The sequence below is a fragment of the Megascapheus bottae genome, unplaced genomic scaffold (genome assembly GCF_031878675.1).
Source record: "Megascapheus bottae isolate mThoBot1 unplaced genomic scaffold, mThoBot2.hap1 HAP1_SCAFFOLD_48, whole genome shotgun sequence".
Taxonomy (NCBI): Eukaryota; Metazoa; Chordata; class Mammalia; order Rodentia; family Geomyidae; genus Megascapheus; species Megascapheus bottae.
In genome coordinates, this window is record NW_028327313.1 from 1427612 (window position 1) to 1447889 (window position 20278).

Below are 20278 nucleotides of genomic sequence, written 5' to 3' on the forward strand. Positions count from 1 at the left end.
GCGGAGAGCCTTTCCAGGGAATCCAGGACCCTGTAGGTGGCAGGAAGGAGGAGCAGTGTGGGCGGCACGCTGTGGGCCACCCGCCACAAGGCCGGGTTTGCCCTCCTGTTTTCATGGCAGGCAAAGGGGGAGCCACCCAGACTGCCTCAGGGGCCATTCCAACACGCAGTGTGTCTCTGTGGCCCCTGTCCCTTGTCTTGTGGCCTGGCTGGTCTCCGGACAGCGTGGCACCCCCTCCCTGCCCAACCCCATCGCCACCCCGCCCGGCCCCCTACACTGCTCCTTGGGTGCTGAATTGGGTTCGGTAGTCCCAACCCACCTCGGCCTGGGAGAAGACCATAAGGCTCAGCTGGCCTTATGGTCATGGAGGTTTTCCGCCACCAAGGGCATGGAGGCAAATTCCTCGGGCTCCAGCTCTTATCCCCTCCCCAACCACGTCTCCTCCAGCTTCCACCACATCCGGCAACCCCCGCTCCTCCCCCTCCCCCACAGGCCAAATAATAAAGTTCATTACAAACACGTTGTTTCTTCAGCGTAAAGGTTGCCTCGGGTTAGCCCATGGGTGTTTGAGAGGTTTCAGGAAGAGTTGAGAGTTGTGAGAGGAGAGAGAGTGTTGAGAAGATTGAGTGAGGTGAAAGCGCTGAAATGGTTGGGAGATTTAGGAGGGAGTGGAGAGGGTCGAGAGGCTTGAGAGGGTTGATGTTGGGGTCCTTCTCCGAAGTCTAGGCGGGCGGTGGGGGGCGGAAATGGCGGTGGTGTCCACGAATCATCCCGGGGACACAGACTCTGGAGACCGGAGTCTCGGTGCAGATGTAACTTTAGTTTAGAAAAGGTGCTCACGTGCCCAATCCAGATTGAGCGGTGGCCACCACATCCGACCAGCAGCAGGTGTTTGGTCTTTACTGAATGGGACTGCCAGTCCACCATGTCCTTAGACACGTCCCACTTGCGGGGAGTTTTTGGAGCTCCTGCTCCAGGCGGGGAGAGCCCCTGAACGCTCTAGCTCCGGACTGCTTATATCACTGGTTGTGCCTGGGTGGGGGGTGGGGTGGGGTGGTGTGTGTGCCGAAGGCACAGTATCACGGGGCCGCAGGTAGCAGCCTAGGCCTGCCTGTTTTCCACTAGCTAGGAAGCCCCACAGGTTGAAAGAGTTGGGAGGGAGTTCACAGGGTTAACAGACTTGAGTGAACTGAGTGAGTTGATTGAGGTGAGAAGATGGGGGGATTTGAGTGAGTGCAGGGGGTTAGGACAGAGAGTTGAGCGAGATGAGGAGGGTAGAGGGCTGAGAGGATTGGGAGTGTTAAGAGCAATGGGAGTGTTAGGAGAAGGTTCAGAGATTTGAGAGGGTGGAGGGGACTGAAAGGTGGAAGCGGGTCGGTGGGGTAGAGAGGGTTGAGAGATTTGAGAGGATTGGAGAGTTGAGAACATTGGAGAATGGGGAGACTTGAGAGAATGAGAGGGTTGATATGGATGAGAGGGTTGGGAGGACTCGGTGTGAGGTGTGAGAGTTGAGAGTACTGAGTGGGTAGGGATGGTTGATTGAAAGGCTTGAGGGTTTGGGGAGGGCTAAGGGTTTTAGAAGACGTTCGGGTGAGATTTTGGAAAGGGTTGAGAGTCTCCAGTGGTTGAGCGAGTCAGTGGAGAGTGAAGAGTGTTAAGCGATCTGAGTGGGTTGAGTGTGTTGAGATTTGAGATTGTTGAGGGGTCATGGAGAGAGTTTAGGAAAAGTTAGGAAAGGGTTGGGAGGGTCGAGAGATTTTAGACTGTCAGGAGTTAAGAGGGTTCAGATTGTTGAGAGCCTTGGGAGTGTTGTGAGGGTTGTGGGGGTTGGGAGACTTAGGGGAGGGTTAGGAGCGGGTTAGGAGGGATGACAGAATCCAGGGTGTTCAGAGCGTTGGGAGGATTGAGAGGGTTGAGGATGAAATGAGCTGAGAGAGGTAAGAGGATTGAGGAAGTGGAAGGGGTTGACCCCTTTAGGACAGAAATGAGAGTTGTGTGGCTGAGAGGGATGGAGATTTGAGAGGCCTGAAGAATTCAGTAGGATTCCCTGCCAAGGCATCCCAGGAGCTTTCCCTCCTCTCCTCGGTGCCAGGGGCCACTCCTGGCCGCTTTCTCCACTACAGCGCCAGATACCGGTCTCTACCTAGAGAAGCCTCTGGGTCTGGTGCGGGCCTTTCTGGATCTGGACAACTGAACCGCGGGTTTGGCCAGTGTGCCTAAGAATTCCCCTCTCTGGAGACACCCCACTGGCTCCTTCCACTCTCCTTTCGGGCCTTTCATTTCTAGCGGAGACCCATTCCCCTAAGGGAAGCAAGAGCCTTTCCAGGGCCTTCCAGACAGCAGGAAGGTGGACCGGTCTGGGCGGTACCCTTTGGATCACCACCAGCTCCAAGGCCGGGTCTGCCAGGCTGTGTTTGCGATGGTCGAAGCGGAGGGCCACCCCACCTCGACTCAGGGTCCATTCCCACCATGCCATGTGTCTCCGTGAACCCTGTCCCTTGCCTGTGTCTCCTGGCTGGTTCTAGACACCATGGTGTCCACCCCATTGTACCTACACCACTTTACTGCTCCATGAGGGTTGCATTGTTTTTGGGTGTCAGAACCCACCTCGGGGCTTGGTGCAGCCCCGAAGACACAGCAGACCCAGGAGTGGAGGTTTCCTGGCCCCAAGGGTCTGGGGGCAACCTGCGTGGGCTCCAGCTGTACTACCCTCCCCTGCCTGCTCTCCTGCCTGCTCTCCTCCTGCTCCCTCCCCATCGGCCAGTCCCCATCCCTCCCACCCCCGACCTCAGAAGCAAAACCACATTCTGTGTTTGAACACGGTGGTGTCCGTGGGCGAGACTCTTGGCCTGGGATCCATCCCCCGGGGCCTCCTCCCCTGCCCCGCTTCCCTCCCCTCCCCTCCCCTCACCTCCGCACTCCACCGGGGTCTCTGTGATGCCCCTGTCCCTTCCCCAAATCAGAGAAACTTCCCGCACTCGAGTGGTTGTTGGACAGCATGTGTATACGCAGAAGGAATCCCTGTGGAACGCGAAGAAGAACACCTCAGTCGTGTTTGGAGGACCTACTTAGAAGCCAGTGGCAGAAAGCCTAAGCAAAGGAGTGGTGGCCAGGTGGTGCCTGGCTGCTGTGGTTGATATGCAAATGAGATCGCCTGAGGCACCACCCCTGGGAGCGCACATCCCCCTCTCTGGCCACAGCACCTCAGCCTATAAAAGGGCTGGAAGCCCGGGGAGGTTGTCTTTGGAGCAGACCCTGCTGCAGCCAGAACCAGCCAGGCTCCTGGTACCGAGGATCAAGGCAGCGGCGGCGGCGGCGGGAGGAGAACCTGCTCTTTAGAATTGCGCTCTTGGGAAAGATGGAATCGGTCCTTGCTCGAGCCTTCCAGGAAGAGGTGAGATGCCTCATCTGCATGGACACGTTGATGGACCCGGTCACCATCAAGTGTGGGCACACTTTCTGTCGCCCCTGTCTCCGCCTTGCCTGGGAAGAAGCCACGACTCCAGCCAGGTGCCCTGCGTGCAGGGAGCCCTCCCAGCAAGGAGAAGTGCGAAGCAATGTGGTTTTGAGCAGGGTGGTCTCCGCCGTGCGAAAAGCCAGCCTCCGGCGATTCCTGAGCTCGCAGGAGCACCCGTGTGGGACCCACCGGGTGACCAAGCACATGTTCTGGGAGGAGGACAAGAACCTGCTGTGTGAGCACTGCTCCCAGGCTCGGGAGCACAGGGGTCACACACACCCACCAGTGGAGAGGGCGGCTGAGGAGAAACGGGAGGTGATCTTACAGCACATGGAAACTTTGTGGGAGAAGAAAGAAGAAAACCAGAGAAACCTAGAGGGGGGCAGGGAAATCGTGGACCGGTGGATTTGGTTTGTGAGCAGACACGGAGAGATGACGGCGGAATTGTACGTGGCGGCGCCCCACCCCAGTCTCCAGGGGGAAGGCGAAGGACCACTTGTAGAAAGCTTTCTCAACCAAGGAAGGAGGGGTTTAGAGCAACTGTGGACAGTGGAGCGGCACTTTCTCCAGAAGCAGGCTCACCTGAGGCAGGTGTACCAGGACTTGATGACAGCCTACCAAAAGGCAGATGTGGAACTCCTCCAGCAGTTGGAAGATGCTCTGGAAAGCTGTAAGTGCGCCTTGCGTTTCATGCCCCAGCCCGTGGAGCCGCAGCTCAGTCCTCCTTCCGTTCCCGGACTGACAGAGACCCTCAGCCGCTACCGAGGGACGGTGACCTTCGGTCCCTGGATACAGAGTCCACCTCTGCTGCCTGGTCACGGGAGGACCTCTCGAGGGGCCCGGGGACACGCAGATTCCAGGGAGGAAGGAGCCGGCTGCAGGCTTGCTCTCGGCGCCCCGGTCTTCATCTCGGGGAAACATTACTGGGAGCTCAGCGTGGACGACTCTTCCTCCTGGGCTCTGAGGGTGTGCAGGAATTTTGTAGGATTCCCTCCAAATGCATCCCAGGACCTTTTCCTCCTCTCCTCTGTGCCAGGGAGCAGTCCTGGCGCTCTCTGTACTACCTCACCACTGCTTCCTCTCTACCTAGAGAAGCCTGTGGGTCGGGTGGGGGTCTTTCTGGACCTAGACAATGGGACCGTGAGTTTTGTCAACGTGGCTAAGAGTTCCCTTCTCTGGAGATACCCCAGCGGCTCCTTCCACCCTCCAGTCAGGCCTTTCATTTGCAGCTCCGACCCATTCCCCTAGGCGGAGAGCCTTTCCAGGGAATCCAGGACCCTGTAGGTGGCAGGAAGGAGGAGCAGTGTGGGCGGCACGCTGTGGGCCACCCGCCACAAGGCCGGGTTTGCCCTCCTGTTTTCATGGCAGGCAAAGGGGGAGCCACCCAGACTGCCTCAAGGGCCATTCCAACACGCAGTGTGTCTCTGTGGCCCCTGTCCCTTGTCTTGTGGCCTGGCTGGTCTCCGGACAGCGTGGCACCCCCTCCCTGCCCAACCCCCTCGCCACCCCGCCCGGCCCCCTACACTGCTCCTTGGGTGCTGAATTGGGTTCGGTAGTCCCAACCCACCTCGGCCTGGGAGAAGACCATAAGGCTCAGCTGGCCTTATGGTCATGGAGGTTTTCCGCCACCAAGGGCATGGAGGCAAATTCCTCGGGCTCCAGCTCTTATCCCCTCCCCAACCACGTCTCCTCCAGCTTCCACCACATCCGGCAACCCCCGCTCCTCCCCCTCCCCCACAGGCCAAATAATAAAGTTCATTACAAACACGTTGTTTCTTCAGCGTAAAGGTTGCCTCGGCTTAGCCCATGGGTGTTTGAGAGGTTTCAGGAAGAGTTGAGAGTTGTGAGAGGAGAGAGAGTGTTGAGAAGATTGAGTGAGGTGAAAGGGCTGAGATGGTTGGGAGATTTAGGAGGGAGTGGAGAGGGTCGAGAGGCTTGAGAGGGTTGATGTTGGGGTCCTTCTCCGAAGTCTAGGCGGGCGGTGGGGGGCGGAAATGGCGGTGGTGTCCACGAATCATCCCGGGGACACAGACTCTGGAGACCGGAGTCTCGGTGCAGATGTAACTTTAGTTTAGAAAAGGTGCTCACGTGCCCAATCCAGATTGAGCGGTGGCCACCACATCCGACCAGCAGCAGGTGTTTGGTCTTTACTGAATGGGACTGCCAGTCCACCATGTCCTTAGACACGTCCCACTTGCGGGGAGTTTTTGGAGCTCCTGCTCCAGGCGGGGAGAGCCCCTGAACGCTCTAGCTCCGGACTGCTTACATCACTGGTTGTGCCGGGGTGGGGGGTGGGGTGGGGGGGTGTGTGTGCCGAAGGCACAGTATCACGGGGCCGCAGGTAGCAGCCTAGGCCTGCCTGTTTTCCACTAGCTAGGAAGCCCCACAGGTTGAAAGAGTTGGGAGGGAGTTCACAGGGTTAACAGACTTGAGTGAACTGAGTGAGTTGATTGAGGTGAGAACGGGGGGATTTGAGTGAGTGCAGGGGGTTAGGACACAGAGTTGAGCGAGATGAGGAGGGTAGAGGGCTGAGAGGATTGGGAGTGTTAAGAGCAATGGGAGTGTTAGAAGAAGGTTCAGAGATTTGAGAGGGTGGAGGGGACTGAAAGGTGTAAGCGGGTCGGTGGGGTAGAGAGGGTTGAGAGATTTGAGAGGATTGGAGAGTTGAGAACATTGGAGAATGGGGAGACTTGAGAGAATGAGAGGGTTGATATGGATGAGAGGGTTGGGAGGACTCGGTGTGAGGTGTGAGAGTTGAGAGTACTGAGTGGGTAGGGATGGTTGATTGAGAGGCTTGAGGGTTTTGGGAGGGCTAAGGGTTTTAGAAGACGTTCGGGTGAGATTTTGGAAAGGGTTGAGAGTCTCCAGTGGTTGAGCGAGTCAGTGGAGAGTGAAGAGTGTTAAGCGATCTGAGTGGGTTGAGTGTGTTGAGATTTGAGATTGTTGAGGGGTCATGGAGAGAGTTTAGGAAAAGTTAGGAAAGGGTTGGGAAGGTCGAGAAATTTTAGACTGTCAGGAGTTAAGAGGGTTCAGATTGTTGAGAGCCTTGGGAGTGTTGTGAGGGTTGTGGGGGTTGGGAGACTTAGGGGAGGGTTAGGAGCGGGTTAGGAGGGATGACAGAATCCAGGGTGTTCAGAGAGTTGGGAGGGTTGAGAGGGTTGAGGATGAAATGAGCTGAGAGAGGTGAGAGGATTGAGGAAGTGGAAGGGGTTGACCCCTTTAGGACAGAAATGAGAGTTGTGTGGCTGAGAGGGATGGAGATTTGAGAGGCCTGAAGAATTCAGTAGGATTCCCTGCCAAGGCATCCCAGGAGCTTTCCCTCCTCTCCTCGGTGCCAGGGGCCACTCCTGGCCGCTTTCTCCACTACAGCGCCAGATACTGGTCTCTACCTAGAGAAGCCTCTGGGTCTGGTGCGGGCCTTTCTGGATCTGGACAACTGAACCGCGGGTTTGGCCAGTGTGCCTAAGAATTCCCCTCTCTGGAGACACCCCACTGGCTCCTTCCACTCTCCTTTCGGGCCTTTCATTTCTAGCGGAGACCCATTCCCCTAAGGGAAGCAAGAGCCTTTCCAGGGCCTTCCAGACAGCAGGAAGGTGGACCGGTCTGGGCGGTACCCTTTGGATCACCACCAGCTCCAAGGCCGGGTCTGCCAGGCTGTGTTTGCGATGGTCGAAGCGGAGGGCCACCCCACCTCGACTCAGGGTCCATTCCCACCATGCCATGTGTCTCCGTGAACCCTGTCCCTTGCCTGTGTCTCCTGGCTGGTTCTAGACACCATGGTGTCCACCCCATTGTCCCTACACCACTTTACTGCTCCATGAGGGTTGCATTGTTTTTGGGTGTCAGAACCCACCTCGGGGCTTGGTGCAGCCCCGAAGACACAGCAGACCCAGGAGTGGAGGTTTCCTGGCCCCAAGGGTCTGGGGGCAACCTGCGTGGGCTCCAGCTGTACTACCCTCCCCTGCCTGCTCTCCTGCCTGCTCTCCTCCTGCTCCCTCCCCATCGGCCAGTCCCCATCCCTCCCACCCCCGACCTCAGAAGCAAAACCACATTCTGTGTTTGAACACGGTGGTGTCCGTGGGCGAGACTCTTGGCCTGGGATCCATCCCCCAGGTCCTCCTCCCCTGCCCCGCTTCCCTCCCCTCCCCTCCCCTCGCCTCCGCACTCCACCGGGGGTCTCTGTGATGCCCCTGTCCCTTCCCCAAGTCAGAGAAACTTCCCGCACTCGAGTGGTTGTTGGACAGCATGTGTATACGCAGAAGGAATCCCTGTGGAACGCGAAGAGGAACACCTCAGTCGTGTTTGGAGGACCTAGTTAGAAGCCAGTGGCAGAAAGCCTAAGCAAAGGAGTGGTGGCCAGGTGGTGCCTGGCCGCTGTGGTTGATATGCAAATGAGAACGCCTGAGGCACCACCCCTGGGAGCGCACATCCCCCTCTCTGGCCACAGCACCTCAGCCTATAAAAGGGCTGGAAGCCCGGGGAGGTTGTCTTTGGAGCAGACCCTGCTGCAGCCAGAACCAGCCAGCCTCCTGGTACCGAGGATCAAGGCAGAGGCGGCGGCGGCGGCGGGAGAACCTGCTCTTTAGAATTGCGCTCTTGGGAAAGATGGAATCGGTCCTTGCTCGAGCCTTCCAGGAAGAGGTGAGATGCCTCATCTGCATGGACACGTTGATGGACCCGGTCACCATCAAGTGTGGGCACACTTTCTGTCGCCCCTGTCTCCGCCTTGCCTGGGAAGAAGCCACGACTCCGGCCAGGTGCCCTGCGTGCAGGGAGCCCTCCCAGCAAGGAGAAGTGCGAAGCAATGTGGTTTTGAGCAGGGTGGTCTCCGCCGTGCGAAAAGCCAGCCTCCGGCGATTCCTGAGCTCGCAGGAGCACCCGTGTGGGACCCACCGGGTGACCAAGCACATGTTCTGTGAGGAGGACAAGAACCTGCTGTGTGAGCACTGCTCCCAGGCTCGGGAGCACAGGGGTCACACACACCCACCAGTGGAGAGGGCGGCTGAGGAGAAACGGGAGGTGATCTTACAGCACATGGAAACTTTGTGGGAGAAGAAAGAAGAAAACCAGAGAAACCTAGAGGGGGGCAGGGAAATCGTGGACCGGTGGATTTGGTTTGTTTGCAGACACGGAGAGATGACGGCGGAATTGTACGTGGCGGCGCCCCACCCCAGTCTCCAGGGGGAAGGCGAAGGACCACTTGTAGAAAGCTTTCTCAACCAAGGAAGGAGGGGTTTAGAGCAACTGTGGACAGTGGAGCGGCACTTTCTCCAGAAGCAGGCTCACCTGAGGCAGGTGTACCAGGACTTGATGACAGCCTACCAAAAGGCAGATGTGGAACTCCTCCAGCAGTTGGAAGATGCTCTGGAAAGCTGTAAGTGCGCCTTGCGTTTCATGCCCCAGCCCGTGGAGCCGCAGCTCAGTCCTCCTTCCGTTCCCGGACTGACAGAGACCCTCAGCCGCTACCGAGGGACGGTGACCTTCGGTCCCTGGATACAGAGTCCACCTCTGCTGCCTGGTCACGGGAGGACCTCTCGAGGGGCCCGGGGACACGCAGATTCCAGGGAGGAAGGAGCCGGCTGCAGGCTTGCTCTCGGCGCCCCGGTCTTCATCTCGGGGAAACATTACTGGGAGCTCAGCGTGGACGACTCTTCCTCCTGGGCTCTGAGGGTGTGCAGGAATTTTGTAGGATTCCCTCCAAATGCATCCCAGGACCTTTTCCTCCTCTCCTCTGTGCCAGGGAGCAGTCCTGGCGCTCTCTGTACTACCTCACCACTGCTTCCTCTCTACCTAGAGAAGCCTGTGGGTCGGGTGGGGGTCTTTCTGGACCTAGACAATGGGACCGTGAGTTTTGTCAACGTGGCTAAGAGTTCCCTTCTCTGGAGATACCCCAGCGGCTCCTTCCACCCTCCAGTCAGGCCTTTCATTTGCAGCTCCGACCCATTCCCCTAGGCGGAGAGCCTTTCCAGGGAATCCAGGACCCTGTAGGTGGCAGGAAGGAGGAGCAGTGTGGGCGGCACGCTGTGGGCCACCCGCCACAAGGCCGGGTTTGCCCTCCTGTTTTCATGGCAGGCAAAGGGGGAGCCACCCAGACTGCCTCAAGGGCCATTCCAACACGCAGTGTGTCTCTGTGGCCCCTGTCCCTTGTCTTGTGGCCTGGCTGGTCTCCGGACAGCGTGGCACCCCCTCCCTGCCCAACCCCCTCGCCACCCCGCCCGGCCCCCTACACTGCTCCTTGGGTGCTGAATTGGGTTCGGTAGTCCCAACCCACCTCGGCCTGGGAGAAGACCATAAGGCTCAGCTGGCCTTATGGTCATGGAGGTTTTCCGCCACCAAGGGCATGGAGGCAAATTCCTCGGGCTCCAGCTCTTATCCCCTCCCCAACCACGTCTCCTCCAGCTTCCACCACATCCGGCAACCCCCGCTCCTCCCCCTCCCCCACAGGCCAAATAATAAAGTTCATTACAAACACGTTGTTTCTTCAGCGTAAAGGTTGCCTCGGCTTAGCCCATGGGTGTTTGAGAGGTTTCAGGAAGAGTTGAGAGTTGTGAGAGGAGAGAGAGTGTTGAGAAGATTGAGTGAGGTGAAAGGGCTGAGATGGTTGGGAGATTTAGGAGGGAGTGGAGAGGGTCGAGAGGCTTGAGAGGGTTGATGTTGGGGTCCTTCTCCGAAGTCTAGGCGGGCGGTGGGGGGCGGAAATGGCGGTGGTGTCCACGAATCATCCCGGGGACACAGACTCTGGAGACCGGAGTCTCGGTGCACATGTAACTTTAGTTTAGAAAAGGTGCTCACGTGCCCAATCCAGATTGAGCGGTGGCCACCACATCCGACCAGCAGCAGGTGTTTGGTCTTTACTGAATGGGACTGCCAGTCCACCATGTCCTTAGACACGTCCCACTTGCGGGGAGTTTTTGGAGCTCCTGCTCCAGGCGGGGAGAGCCCCTGAACGCTCTAGCTCCGGACCGCTTACATCACTGGTTGTGCCGGGGTGGGGGGTGGGGTGGGGGTGTGTGTGTGCCGAAGGCACAGTATCACGGGGCCGCAGGTAGCAGCCTAGGCCTGCCTGTTTTCCACTAGCTAGGAAGCCCCACAGGTTGAAAGAGTTGGGAGGGAGTTCACAGGGTTAACAGACTTGAGTGAACTGAGTGAGTTGATTGAGGTGAGAACGGGGGGATTTGAGTGAGTGCAGGGGGTTAGGACACAGAGTTGAGCGAGATGAGGAGGGTAGAGGGCTGAGAGGATTGGGAGTGTTAAGAGCAATGGGAGTGTTAGAAGAAGGTTCAGAGATTTGAGAGGGTGGAGGGGACTGAAAGGTGTAAGCGGGTCGGTGGGGTAGAGAGGGTTGAGAGATTTGAGAGGATTGGAGAGTTGAGAACATTGGAGAATGGGGAGACTTGAGAGAATGAGAGGGTTGATATGGATGAGAGGGTTGGGAGGACTCGGTGTGAGGTGTGAGAGTTGAGAGTACTGAGTGGGTAGGGATGGTTGATTGAGAGGCTTGAGGGTTTTGGGAGGGCTAAGGGTTTTAGAAGACGTTCGGGTGAGATTTTGGAAAGGGTTGAGAGTCTCCAGTGGTTGAGCGAGTCAGTGGAGAGTGAAGAGTGTTAAGCGATCTGAGTGGGTTGAGTGTGTTGAGATTTGAGATTGTTGAGGGGTCATGGAGAGAGTTTAGGAAAAGTTAGGAAAGGGTTGGGAAGGTCGAGAAATTTTAGACTGTCAGGAGTTAAGAGGGTTCAGATTGTTGAGAGCCTTGGGAGTGTTGTGAGGGTTGTGGGGGTTGGGAGACTTAGGGGAGGGTTAGGAGCGGGTTAGGAGGGATGACAGAATCCAGGGTGTTCAGAGAGTTGGGAGGGTTGAGAGGGTTGAGGATGAAATGAGCTGAGAGAGGTGAGAGGATTGAGGAAGTGGAAGGGGTTGACCCCTTTAGGACAGAAATGAGAGTTGTGTGGCTGAGAGGGATGGAGATTTGAGAGGCCTGAAGAATTCAGTAGGATTCCCTGCCAAGGCATCCCAGGAGCTTTCCCTCCTCTCCTCGGTGCCAGGGGCCACTCCTGGCCGCTTTCTCCACTACAGCGCCAGATACTGGTCTCTACCTAGAGAAGCCTCTGGGTCTGGTGCGGGCCTTTCTGGATCTGGACAACTGAACCGCGGGTTTGGCCAGTGTGCCTAAGAATTCCCCTCTCTGGAGACACCCCACTGGCTCCTTCCACTCTCCTTTCGGGCCTTTCATTTCTAGCGGAGACCCATTCCCCTAAGGGAAGCAAGAGCCTTTCCAGGGCCTTCCAGACAGCAGGAAGGTGGACCGGTCTGGGCGGTACCCTTTGGATCACCACCAGCTCCAAGGCCGGGTCTGCCAGGCTGTGTTTGCGATGGTCGAAGCGGAGGGCCACCCCACCTCGACTCAGGGTCCATTCCCACCATGCCATGTGTCTCCGTGAACCCTGTCCCTTGCCTGTGTCTCCTGGCTGGTTCTAGACACCATGGTGTCCACCCCATTGTCCCTACACCACTTTACTGCTCCATGAGGGTTGCATTGTTTTTGGGTGTCAGAACCCACCTCGGGGCTTGGTGCAGCCCCGAAGACACAGCAGACCCAGGAGTGGAGGTTTCCTGGCCCCAAGGGGCTGGGGGCAACCTGCGCGGGCTCCAGCTGTACTACCCTCCCCTGCCTGCTCTCCTGCCTGCTCTCCTCCTGCTCCCTCCCCATCGGCCAGTCCCCATCCCTCCCACCCCCGACCTCAGAAGCAAAACCACATTCTGTGTTTGAACACGGTGGTGTCCGTGGGCGAGACTCTTGGCCTGGGATCCATCCCCCAGGTCCTCCTCCCCAGCCCCGCTTCCCTCCCCTCCCCTCCCCTCGCCTCCGCACTCCACCGGGGGTCTCTGTGATGCCCCTGTCCCTTCCCCAAGTCAGAGAAACTTCCCGCACTCGAGTGGTTGTTGGACAGCATGTGTATACGCAGAAGGAATCCCTGTGGAACGCGAAGAGGAACACCTCAGTCGTGTTTGGAGGACCTAGTTAGAAGCCAGTGGCAGAAAGCCTAAGCAAAGGAGTGGTGGCCAGGTGGTGCCTGGCCGCTGTGGTTGATATGCAAATGAGAACGCCTGAGGCACCACCCCTGGGAGCGCACATCCCCCTCTCTGGCCACAGCACCTCAGCCTATAAAAGGGCTGGAAGCCCGGGGAGGTTGTCTTTGGAGCAGACCCTGCTGCAGCCAGAACCAGCCAGCCTCCTGGTACCGAGGATCAAGGCAGAGGCGGCGGCGGCGGCGGGAGAACCTGCTCTTTAGAATTTCGCTCTTGGGAAAGATGGAATCGGTCCTTGCTCGAGCCTTCCAGGAAGAGGTGAGATGCCTCATCTGCATGGACACGTTGATGGACCCGGTCACCATCAAGTGTGGGCACACTTTCTGTCGCCCCTGTCTCCGCCTTGCCTGGGAAGAAGCCACGACTCCGGCCAGGTGCCCTGCGTGCAGGGAGCCCTCCCAGCAAGGAGAAGTGCGAAGCAATGTGGTTTTGAGCAGGGTGGTCTCCGCCGTGCGAAAAGCCAGCCTCCGGCGATTCCTGAGCTCGCAGGAGCACCAGTGTGGGACCCACCGGGTGACCAAGCACATGTTCTGTGAGGAGGACAAGAACCTGCTGTGTGAGCACTGCTCCCAGGCTCGGGAGCACAGGGGTCACACACACCCACCAGTGGAGAGGGCGGCTGAGGAGAAACGGGAGGTGATCTTACAGCACATGGAAACTTTGTGGGAGAAGAAAGAAGAAAACCAGAGAAACCTAGAGGGGGGCAGGGAAATCGTGGACCGGTGGATTTGGTTTGTTTGCAGACACGGAGAGATGACGGCGGAATTGTACGTGGCGGCGCCCCACCCCAGTCTCCAGGGGGAAGGCGAAGGACCACTTGTAGAAAGCTTTCTCAACCAAGGAAGGAGGGGTTTAGAGCAACTGTGGACAGTGGAGCGGCACTTTCTCCAGAAGCAGGCTCACCTGAGGCAGGTGTACCAGGACTTGATGACAGCCTACCAAAAGGCAGATGTGGAACTCCTCCAGCAGTTGGAAGATGCTCTGGAAAGCTGTAAGTGTGCCTTGCGTTTCATGCCCCAGCCCGTGGAGCCGCAGCTCAGTCCTCCTTCCGTTCCCGGACTGACAGAGACCCTCAGCCGCTACCGAGGGACGGTGACCTTCGGTCCCTGGATACAGAGTCCACCTCTGCTGCCTGGTCACGGGAGGACCTCTCGAGGGGCCCGGGGACACGCAGATTCCAGGGAGGAAGGAGCCGGCTGCAGGCTTGCTCTCGGCGCCCCGGTCTTCATCTCGGGGAAACATTACTGGGAGCTCAGCGTGGACGACTCTTCCTCCTGGGCTCTGAGGGTGTGCAGGAATTTTGTAGGATTCCCTCCAAATGCATCCCAGGACCTTTTCCTCCTCTCCTCTGTGCCAGGGAGCAGTCCTGGCGCTCTCTGTACTACCTCACCACTGCTTCCTCTCTACCTAGAGAAGCCTGTGGGTCGGGTGGGGGTCTTTCTGGACCTAGACAATGGGACCGTGAGTTTTGTCAACGTGGCTAAGAGTTCCCTTCTCTGGAGATACCCCAGCGGCTCCTTCCACCCTCCAGTCAGGCCTTTCATTTGCAGCTCCGACCCATTCCCCTAGGCGGAGAGCCTTTCCAGGGAATCCAGGACCCTGTAGGTGGCAGGAAGGAGGAGCAGTGTGGGCGGCACGCTGTGGGCCACCCGCCACAAGGCCGGGTTTGCCCTCCTGTTTTCATGGCAGGCAAAGGGGGAGCCACCCAGACTGCCTCAAGGGCCATTCCAACACGCAGTGTGTCTCTGTGGCCCCTGTCCCTTGTCTTGTGGCCTGGCTGGTCTCCGGACAGCGTGGCACCCCCTCCCTGCCCAACCCCCTCGCCACCCCGCCCGGCCCCCTACACTGCTCCTTGGGTGCTGAATTGGGTTCGGTAGTCCCAACCCACCTCGGCCTGGGAGAAGACCATAAGGCTCAGCTGGCCTTATGGTCATGGAGGTTTTCCGCCACCAAGGGCATGGAGGCAAATTCCTCGGGCTCCAGCTCTTATCCCCTCCCCAACCACGTCTCCTCCAGCTTCCACCACATCCGGCAACCCCCGCTCCTCCCCCTCCCCCACAGGCCAAATAATAAAGTTCATTACAAACACGTTGTTTCTTCAGCGTAAAGGTTGCCTCGGCTTAGCCCATGGGTGTTTGAGAGGTTTCAGGAAGAGTTGAGAGTTGTGAGAGGAGAGAGAGTGTTGAGAAGATTGAGTGAGGTGAAAGGGCTGAGATGGTTGGGAGATTTAGGAGGGAGTGGAGAGGGTCGAGAGGCTTGAGAGGGTTGATGTTGGGGTCCTTCTCCGAAGTCTAGGCGGGCGGTGGGGGGCGGAAATGGCGGTGGTGTCCACGAATCATCCCGGGGACACAGACTCTGGAGACCGGAGTCTCGGTGCACATGTAACTTTAGTTTAGAAAAGGTGCTCACGTGCCCAATCCAGATTGAGCGGTGGCCACCACATCCGACCAGCAGCAGGTGTTTGGTCTTTACTGAATGGGACTGCCAGTCCACCATGTCCTTAGACACGTCCCACTTGCGGGGAGTTTTTGGAGCTCCTGCTCCAGGCGGGGAGAGCCCCTGAACGCTCTAGCTCCGGACCGCTTACATCACTGGTTGTGCCGGGGTGGGGGGTGGGGTGGGGTGGTGTATGTGCCGAAGGCACAGTATCACGGGGCCGCAGGTAGCAGCCTAGGCCTGCCTGTTTTCCACTAGCTAGGAAGCCCCACAGGTTGAAAGAGTTGGGAGGGAGTTCACAGGGTTAACAGACTTGAGTGAACTGAGTGAGTTGATTGAGGTGAGAACGGGGGGATTTGAGTGAGTGCAGGGGGTTAGGACACAGAGTTGAGCGAGATGAGGAGGGTAGAGGGCTGAGAGGATTGGGAGTGTTAAGAGCAATGGGAGTGTTAGAAGAAGGTTCAGAGATTTGAGAGGGTGGAGGGGACTGAAAGGTTTAAGCGGGTCGGTGGGGTAGAGAGGGTTGAGAGATTTGAGAGGATTGGAGAGTTGAGAACATTGGAGAATGGGGAGACTTGAGAGAATGAGAGGGTTGATATGGATGAGAGGGTTGGGAGGACTCGGTGTGAGGTGTGAGAGTTGAGAGTACTGAGTGGGTAGGGATGGTTGATTGAGAGGCTTGAGGGTTTTGGGAGGGCTAAGGGTTTTAGAAGACGTTCGGGTGAGATTTTGGAAAGGGTTGAGAGTCTCCAGTGGTTGAGCGAGTCAGTGGAGAGTGAAGAGTGTTAAGCGATCTGAGTGGGTTGAGTGTGTTGAGATTTGAGATTGTTGAGGGGTCATGGAGAGAGTTTAGGAAAAGTTAGGAAAGGGTTGGGAAGGTCGAGAAATTTTAGACTGTCAGGAGTTAAGAGGGTTCAGATTGTTGAGAGCCTTGGGAGTGTTGTGAGGGTTGTGGGGGTTGGGAGACTTAGGGGAGGGTTAGGAGCGGGTTAGGAGGGATGACAGAATCCAGGGTGTTCAGAGAGTTGGGAGGGTTGAGAGGGTTGAGGATGAAATGAGCTGAGAGAGGTGAGAGGATTGAGGAAGTGGAAGGGGTTGACCCCTTTAGGACAGAAATGAGAGTTGTGTGGCTGAGAGGGATGGAGATTTGAGAGGCCTGAAGAATTCAGTAGGATTCCCTGCCAAGGCATCCCAGGAGCTTTCCCTCCTCTCCTCGGTGCCAGGGGCCACTCCTGGCCGCTTTCTCCACTACAGCGCCAGATACTGGTCTCTACCTAGAGAAGCCTCTGGGTCTGGTGCGGGCCTTTCTGGATCTGGACAACTGAACCGCGGGTTTGGCCAGTGTGCCTAAGAATTCCCCTCTCTGGAGACACCCCACTGGCTCCTTCCACTCTCCTTTCGGGCCTTTCATTTCTAGCGGAGACCCATTCCCCTAAGGGAAGCAAGAGCCTTTCCAGGGCCTTCCAGACAGCAGGAAGGTGGACCGGTCTGGGCGGTACCCTTTGGATCACCACCAGCTCCAAGGCCGGGTCTGCCAGGCTGTGTTTGCGATGGTCGAAGCGGAGGGCCACCCCACCTCGACTCAGGGTCCATTCCCACCATGCCATGTGTCTCAGTGAACCCTGTCCCTTGCCTGTGTCTCCTGGCTGGTTCTAGACACCATGGTGTCCACCCCATTGTACCTACACCACTTTACTGCTCCATGAGGGTTGCATTGTTTTTGGGTGTCAGAACCCACCTCGGGGCTTGGTGCAGCCCCGAAGACACAGCAGACCCAGGAGTGGAGGTTTCCTGGCCCCAAGGGGCTGGGGGCAACCTGCGCGGGCTCCAGCTGTACTACCCTCCCCTGCCTGCTCTCCTGCCTGCTCTCCTCCTGCTCCCTCCCCATCGGCCAGTCCCCATCCCTCCCACCCCCGACCTCAGAAGCAAAACCACATTCTGTGTTTGAACACGGTGGTGTCCGTGGGCGAGACTCTTGGCCTGGGATCCATCCCCCAGGTCCTCCTCCCCTGCCCCGCTTCCCTCCCCTCCCCTCCCCTCGCCTCCGCACTCCACCGGGGGTCTCTGTGATGCCCCTGTCCCTTCCCCAAGTCAGAGAAACTTCCCGCACTCGAGTGGTTGTTGGACAGCATGTGTATACGCAGAAGGAATCCCTGTGGAACGCGAAGAGGAACACCTCAGTCGTGTTTGGAGGACCTAGTTAGAAGCCAGTGGCAGAAAGCCTAAGCAAAGGAGTGGTGGCCAGGTGGTGCCTGGCCGCTGTGGTTGATATGCAAATGAGAACGCCTGAGGCACCACCCCTGGGAGCGCACATCCCCCTCTCTGGCCACAGCACCTCAGCCTATAAAAGGGCTGGAAGCCCGGGGAGGTTGTCTTTGGAGCAGACCCTGCTGCAGCCAGAACCAGCCAGCCTCCTGGTACCGAGGATCAAGGCAGAGGCGGCGGCGGCGGCGGGAGAACCTGCTCTTTAGAATTGCGCTCTTGGGAAAGATGGAATCGGTCCTTGCTCGAGCCTTCCAGGAAGAGGTGAGATGCCTCATCTGCATGGACACGTTGATGGACCCGGTCACCATCAAGTGTGGGCACACTTTCTGTCGCCCCTGTCTCCGCCTTGCCTGGGAAGAAGCCACGACTCCGGCCAGGTGCCCTGCGTGCAGGGAGCCCTCCCAGCAAGGAGAAGTGCGAAGCAATGTGGTTTTGAGCAGGGTGGTCTCCGCCGTGCGAAAAGCCAGCCTCCGGCGATTCCTGAGCTCGCAGGAGCACCAGTGTGGGACCCACCGGGTGACCAAGCACATGTTCTGTGAGGAGGACAAGAACCTGCTGTGTGAGCACTGCTCCCAGGCTCGGGAGCACAGGGGTCACACACACCCACCAGTGGAGAGGGCGGCTGAGGAGAAACGGGAGGTGATCTTACAGCACACGGAAACTTTGTGGGAGAAGAAAGAAGAAAACCAGAGAAACCTAGAGGGGGGCAGGGAAATCGTGGACCGGTGGATTTGGTTTGTTTGCAGACACGGAGAGATGACGGCGGAATTGTACGTGGCGGCGCCCCACCCCAGTCTCCAGGGGGAAGGCGAAGGACCACTTGTAGAAAGCTTTCTCAACCAAGGAAGGAGGGGTTTAGAGCAACTGTGGACAGTGGAGCGGCACTTTCTCCAGAAGCAGGCTCACCTGAGGCAGGTGTACCAGGACTTGATGACAGCCTACCAAAAGGCAGATGTGGAACTCCTCCAGCAGTTGGAAGATGCTCTGGAAAGCTGTAAGTGCGCCTTGCGTTTCATGCCCCAGCCCGTGGAGCCGCAGCTCAGTCCTCCTTCCGTTCCCGGACTGACAGAGACCCTCAGCCGCTACCGAGGGACGGTGAGCTTCGGTCCCTGGATACAGAGTCCACCTCTGCTGCCTGGTCACGGGAGGACCTCTCGAGGGGCCCGGGGACACGCAGATTCCACGGAGGAAGGAGCCGGCTGCCGGCTTGCTCTCGGCGCCCCGGTCTTCATCTCGGGGAAACATTACTGGGAGCTCAGCGTGGACGACTCTTCCTCCTGGGCTCTGGGGGTGTGCAGGAATTTTGTAGGATTCCCTCCAAATGCATCCCAGGACCTTTTCCTCCTCTCCTCTGTGCCAGGGAGCAGTCCTGGCGCTCTCTGTACTACCTCACCACTGCTTCCTCTCTACCTAGAGAAGCCTGTGGGTCGGGTGGGGGTCTTCCTGGACCTAGACAATGGGACCGTGAGTTTTGTCAACGTGGCTAAGAGTTCCCTTCTCTGGAGATACCCCAGCGGCTCCTTCCACCCTCCAGTCAGGCCTTTCATTTGCAGCTCCGACCCATTCCCCTAGGCGGAGAGCCTTTCCAGGGAGTCCAGGACCCTGTAGGGGGCAGGAAGGAGGAGCAGTGTGGGCGGCACGCTGTGGGCAACCCGCCACAAGGCCGGGTTTGCCCTCCTGTTTTCATGGCAGGCAAAGGGGGAGCCACCCAGACTGCCTCAGGGGCCATTCCAACACGCAGTGTGTCTCTGTGGCCCCTGTCCCTTGTCTTGTGGCCTGGCTGGTCTCCGGACAGCGTGGCACCCCCTCCCTGCCCAACCCCCTCGCCACCCCGCCCAGCCCCCTACACTGCTCCTTGGGTGCTGAATTGGGTTCGGTAGTCCCAACCCACCTCGGCCTGGGAGAAGACCATAAGGCTCAGCTGGCCTTATGGTCATGGAGGTTTTCCGCCACCAAGGGCATGGAGGCAAATTCCTCGGGCTCCAGCTCTTATCCCCTCCCCAACCACGTCTCCTCCAGCTTCCACCACATCCGGCAACCCCCGCTCCTCCCCCTCCCCCACAGGCCAAATAATAAAGTTCATTACAAACACGTTGTTTCTTCAGCGTAAAGGTTGCCTCGGCTTAGCCCATGGGTGTTTGAGAGGTTTCAGGAAGAGTTGAGAGTTGTGAGAGGAGAGAGAGTGTTGAGAAGATTGAGTGAGGTGAAAGGGCTGAGATGGTTGGGAGATTTAGGAGGGAGTGGAGAGGGTCGAGAGGCTTGAGAGGGTTGATGTTGGGGTCCTTCGCCGAAGTCTAGGCGGGCGGTGGGGGGCGGAAATGGCGGTGGTGTCCACGAATCATCCCGGGGACACAGACTCTGTAGACCGGAGTCTCGGTGCAGATGTAACTTTAGTTTAGAAAAGGTGCTCACGTGCCCAATCCAGATTGAGCGGTGGCCACCACATCCGACCAGCAGCAGGTGTTTGGTCTTTACTGAATGGGACTGCCAGTCCACCATGTCCTTAGACACGTCCCACTTGCGGGGAGTTTTTGGAGCTCCTGCTCCAGGCGGGGAGAGCCCCTGAACGCTCTAGCTCCGGACCGCTTATATCACTGGTTGTGCCGGGGTGGGGGGTGGGGTGGGGTGGTGTGTGTGCCGAAGGCACAGTATCACGGGGCCGCAGGTAGCAGCCTAGGCCTGCCTGTTTTCCACTAGCTAGGAAGCCCCACAGGTTGAAAGAGTTGGGAGGGAGTTCACAGGGTTAACAGACTTGAGTGAACTGAGTGAGTTGATTGAGGTGAGAAGATGGGGGGATTTGAGTGAGTGCAGGGGGTTAGGACAGAGAGTTGAGCGAGATGAGGAGGGTAGAGGGCTGAGAGGATTGGGAGTGTTAAGAGCAATGGGAGTGTTAGGAGAAGGTTCAGAGATTTGAGAGGGTGGAGGGGACTGAAAGGTGGAAGCGGGTCGGTGGGGTAGAGAGGGTTGAGAGATTTGAGAGGATTGGAGAGTTGAGAACATTGGAGAATGGGGAGACTTGAGAGAATGAGAGGG

The 20278-nt window shown here is 58.0% G+C and overlaps 4 protein-coding genes across 4 annotated transcripts; all 4 read left to right on the top strand.

The window, feature by feature from the left end:
- Positions 1-3358: 3358 nt before the first annotated feature.
- On the top strand, positions 3359-5243 carry LOC150040096 (tripartite motif-containing protein 43-like). The gene is made up of 5 exons (XM_090327394.1): positions 3359-3798; positions 3880-4357; positions 4466-4597; positions 4687-4800; positions 4929-5243. The coding sequence occupies exons 1-5, from the start codon at positions 3359-3361 to the stop codon at positions 5241-5243; spliced, it is 1479 nt and encodes a 492-aa protein (XP_090183520.1).
- A 2819-nt stretch (positions 5244-8062) lies between these two features.
- LOC150040097 (tripartite motif-containing protein 43-like) lies at positions 8063-9947 on the top strand. Its single transcript, XM_090327396.1, has 5 exons — positions 8063-8502; positions 8584-9061; positions 9170-9301; positions 9391-9504; positions 9633-9947. The coding sequence occupies exons 1-5, from the start codon at positions 8063-8065 to the stop codon at positions 9945-9947; spliced, it is 1479 nt and encodes a 492-aa protein (XP_090183522.1).
- A 2819-nt stretch (positions 9948-12766) lies between these two features.
- On the top strand, positions 12767-14651 carry LOC150040098 (tripartite motif-containing protein 43-like). Its single transcript, XM_090327397.1, has 5 exons — positions 12767-13206; positions 13288-13765; positions 13874-14005; positions 14095-14208; positions 14337-14651. Exons 1-5 carry the CDS (start codon positions 12767-12769, stop codon positions 14649-14651), a joined length of 1479 nt encoding a protein of 492 aa, XP_090183523.1.
- Positions 14652-17470: 2819 nt separating this feature from the next.
- On the top strand, positions 17471-19355 carry LOC150040099 (tripartite motif-containing protein 43-like). The gene is made up of 5 exons (XM_090327398.1): positions 17471-17910; positions 17992-18469; positions 18578-18709; positions 18799-18912; positions 19041-19355. Exons 1-5 carry the CDS (start codon positions 17471-17473, stop codon positions 19353-19355), a joined length of 1479 nt encoding a protein of 492 aa, XP_090183524.1.
- The last annotated feature ends 923 nt before the right edge of the window (positions 19356-20278 follow it).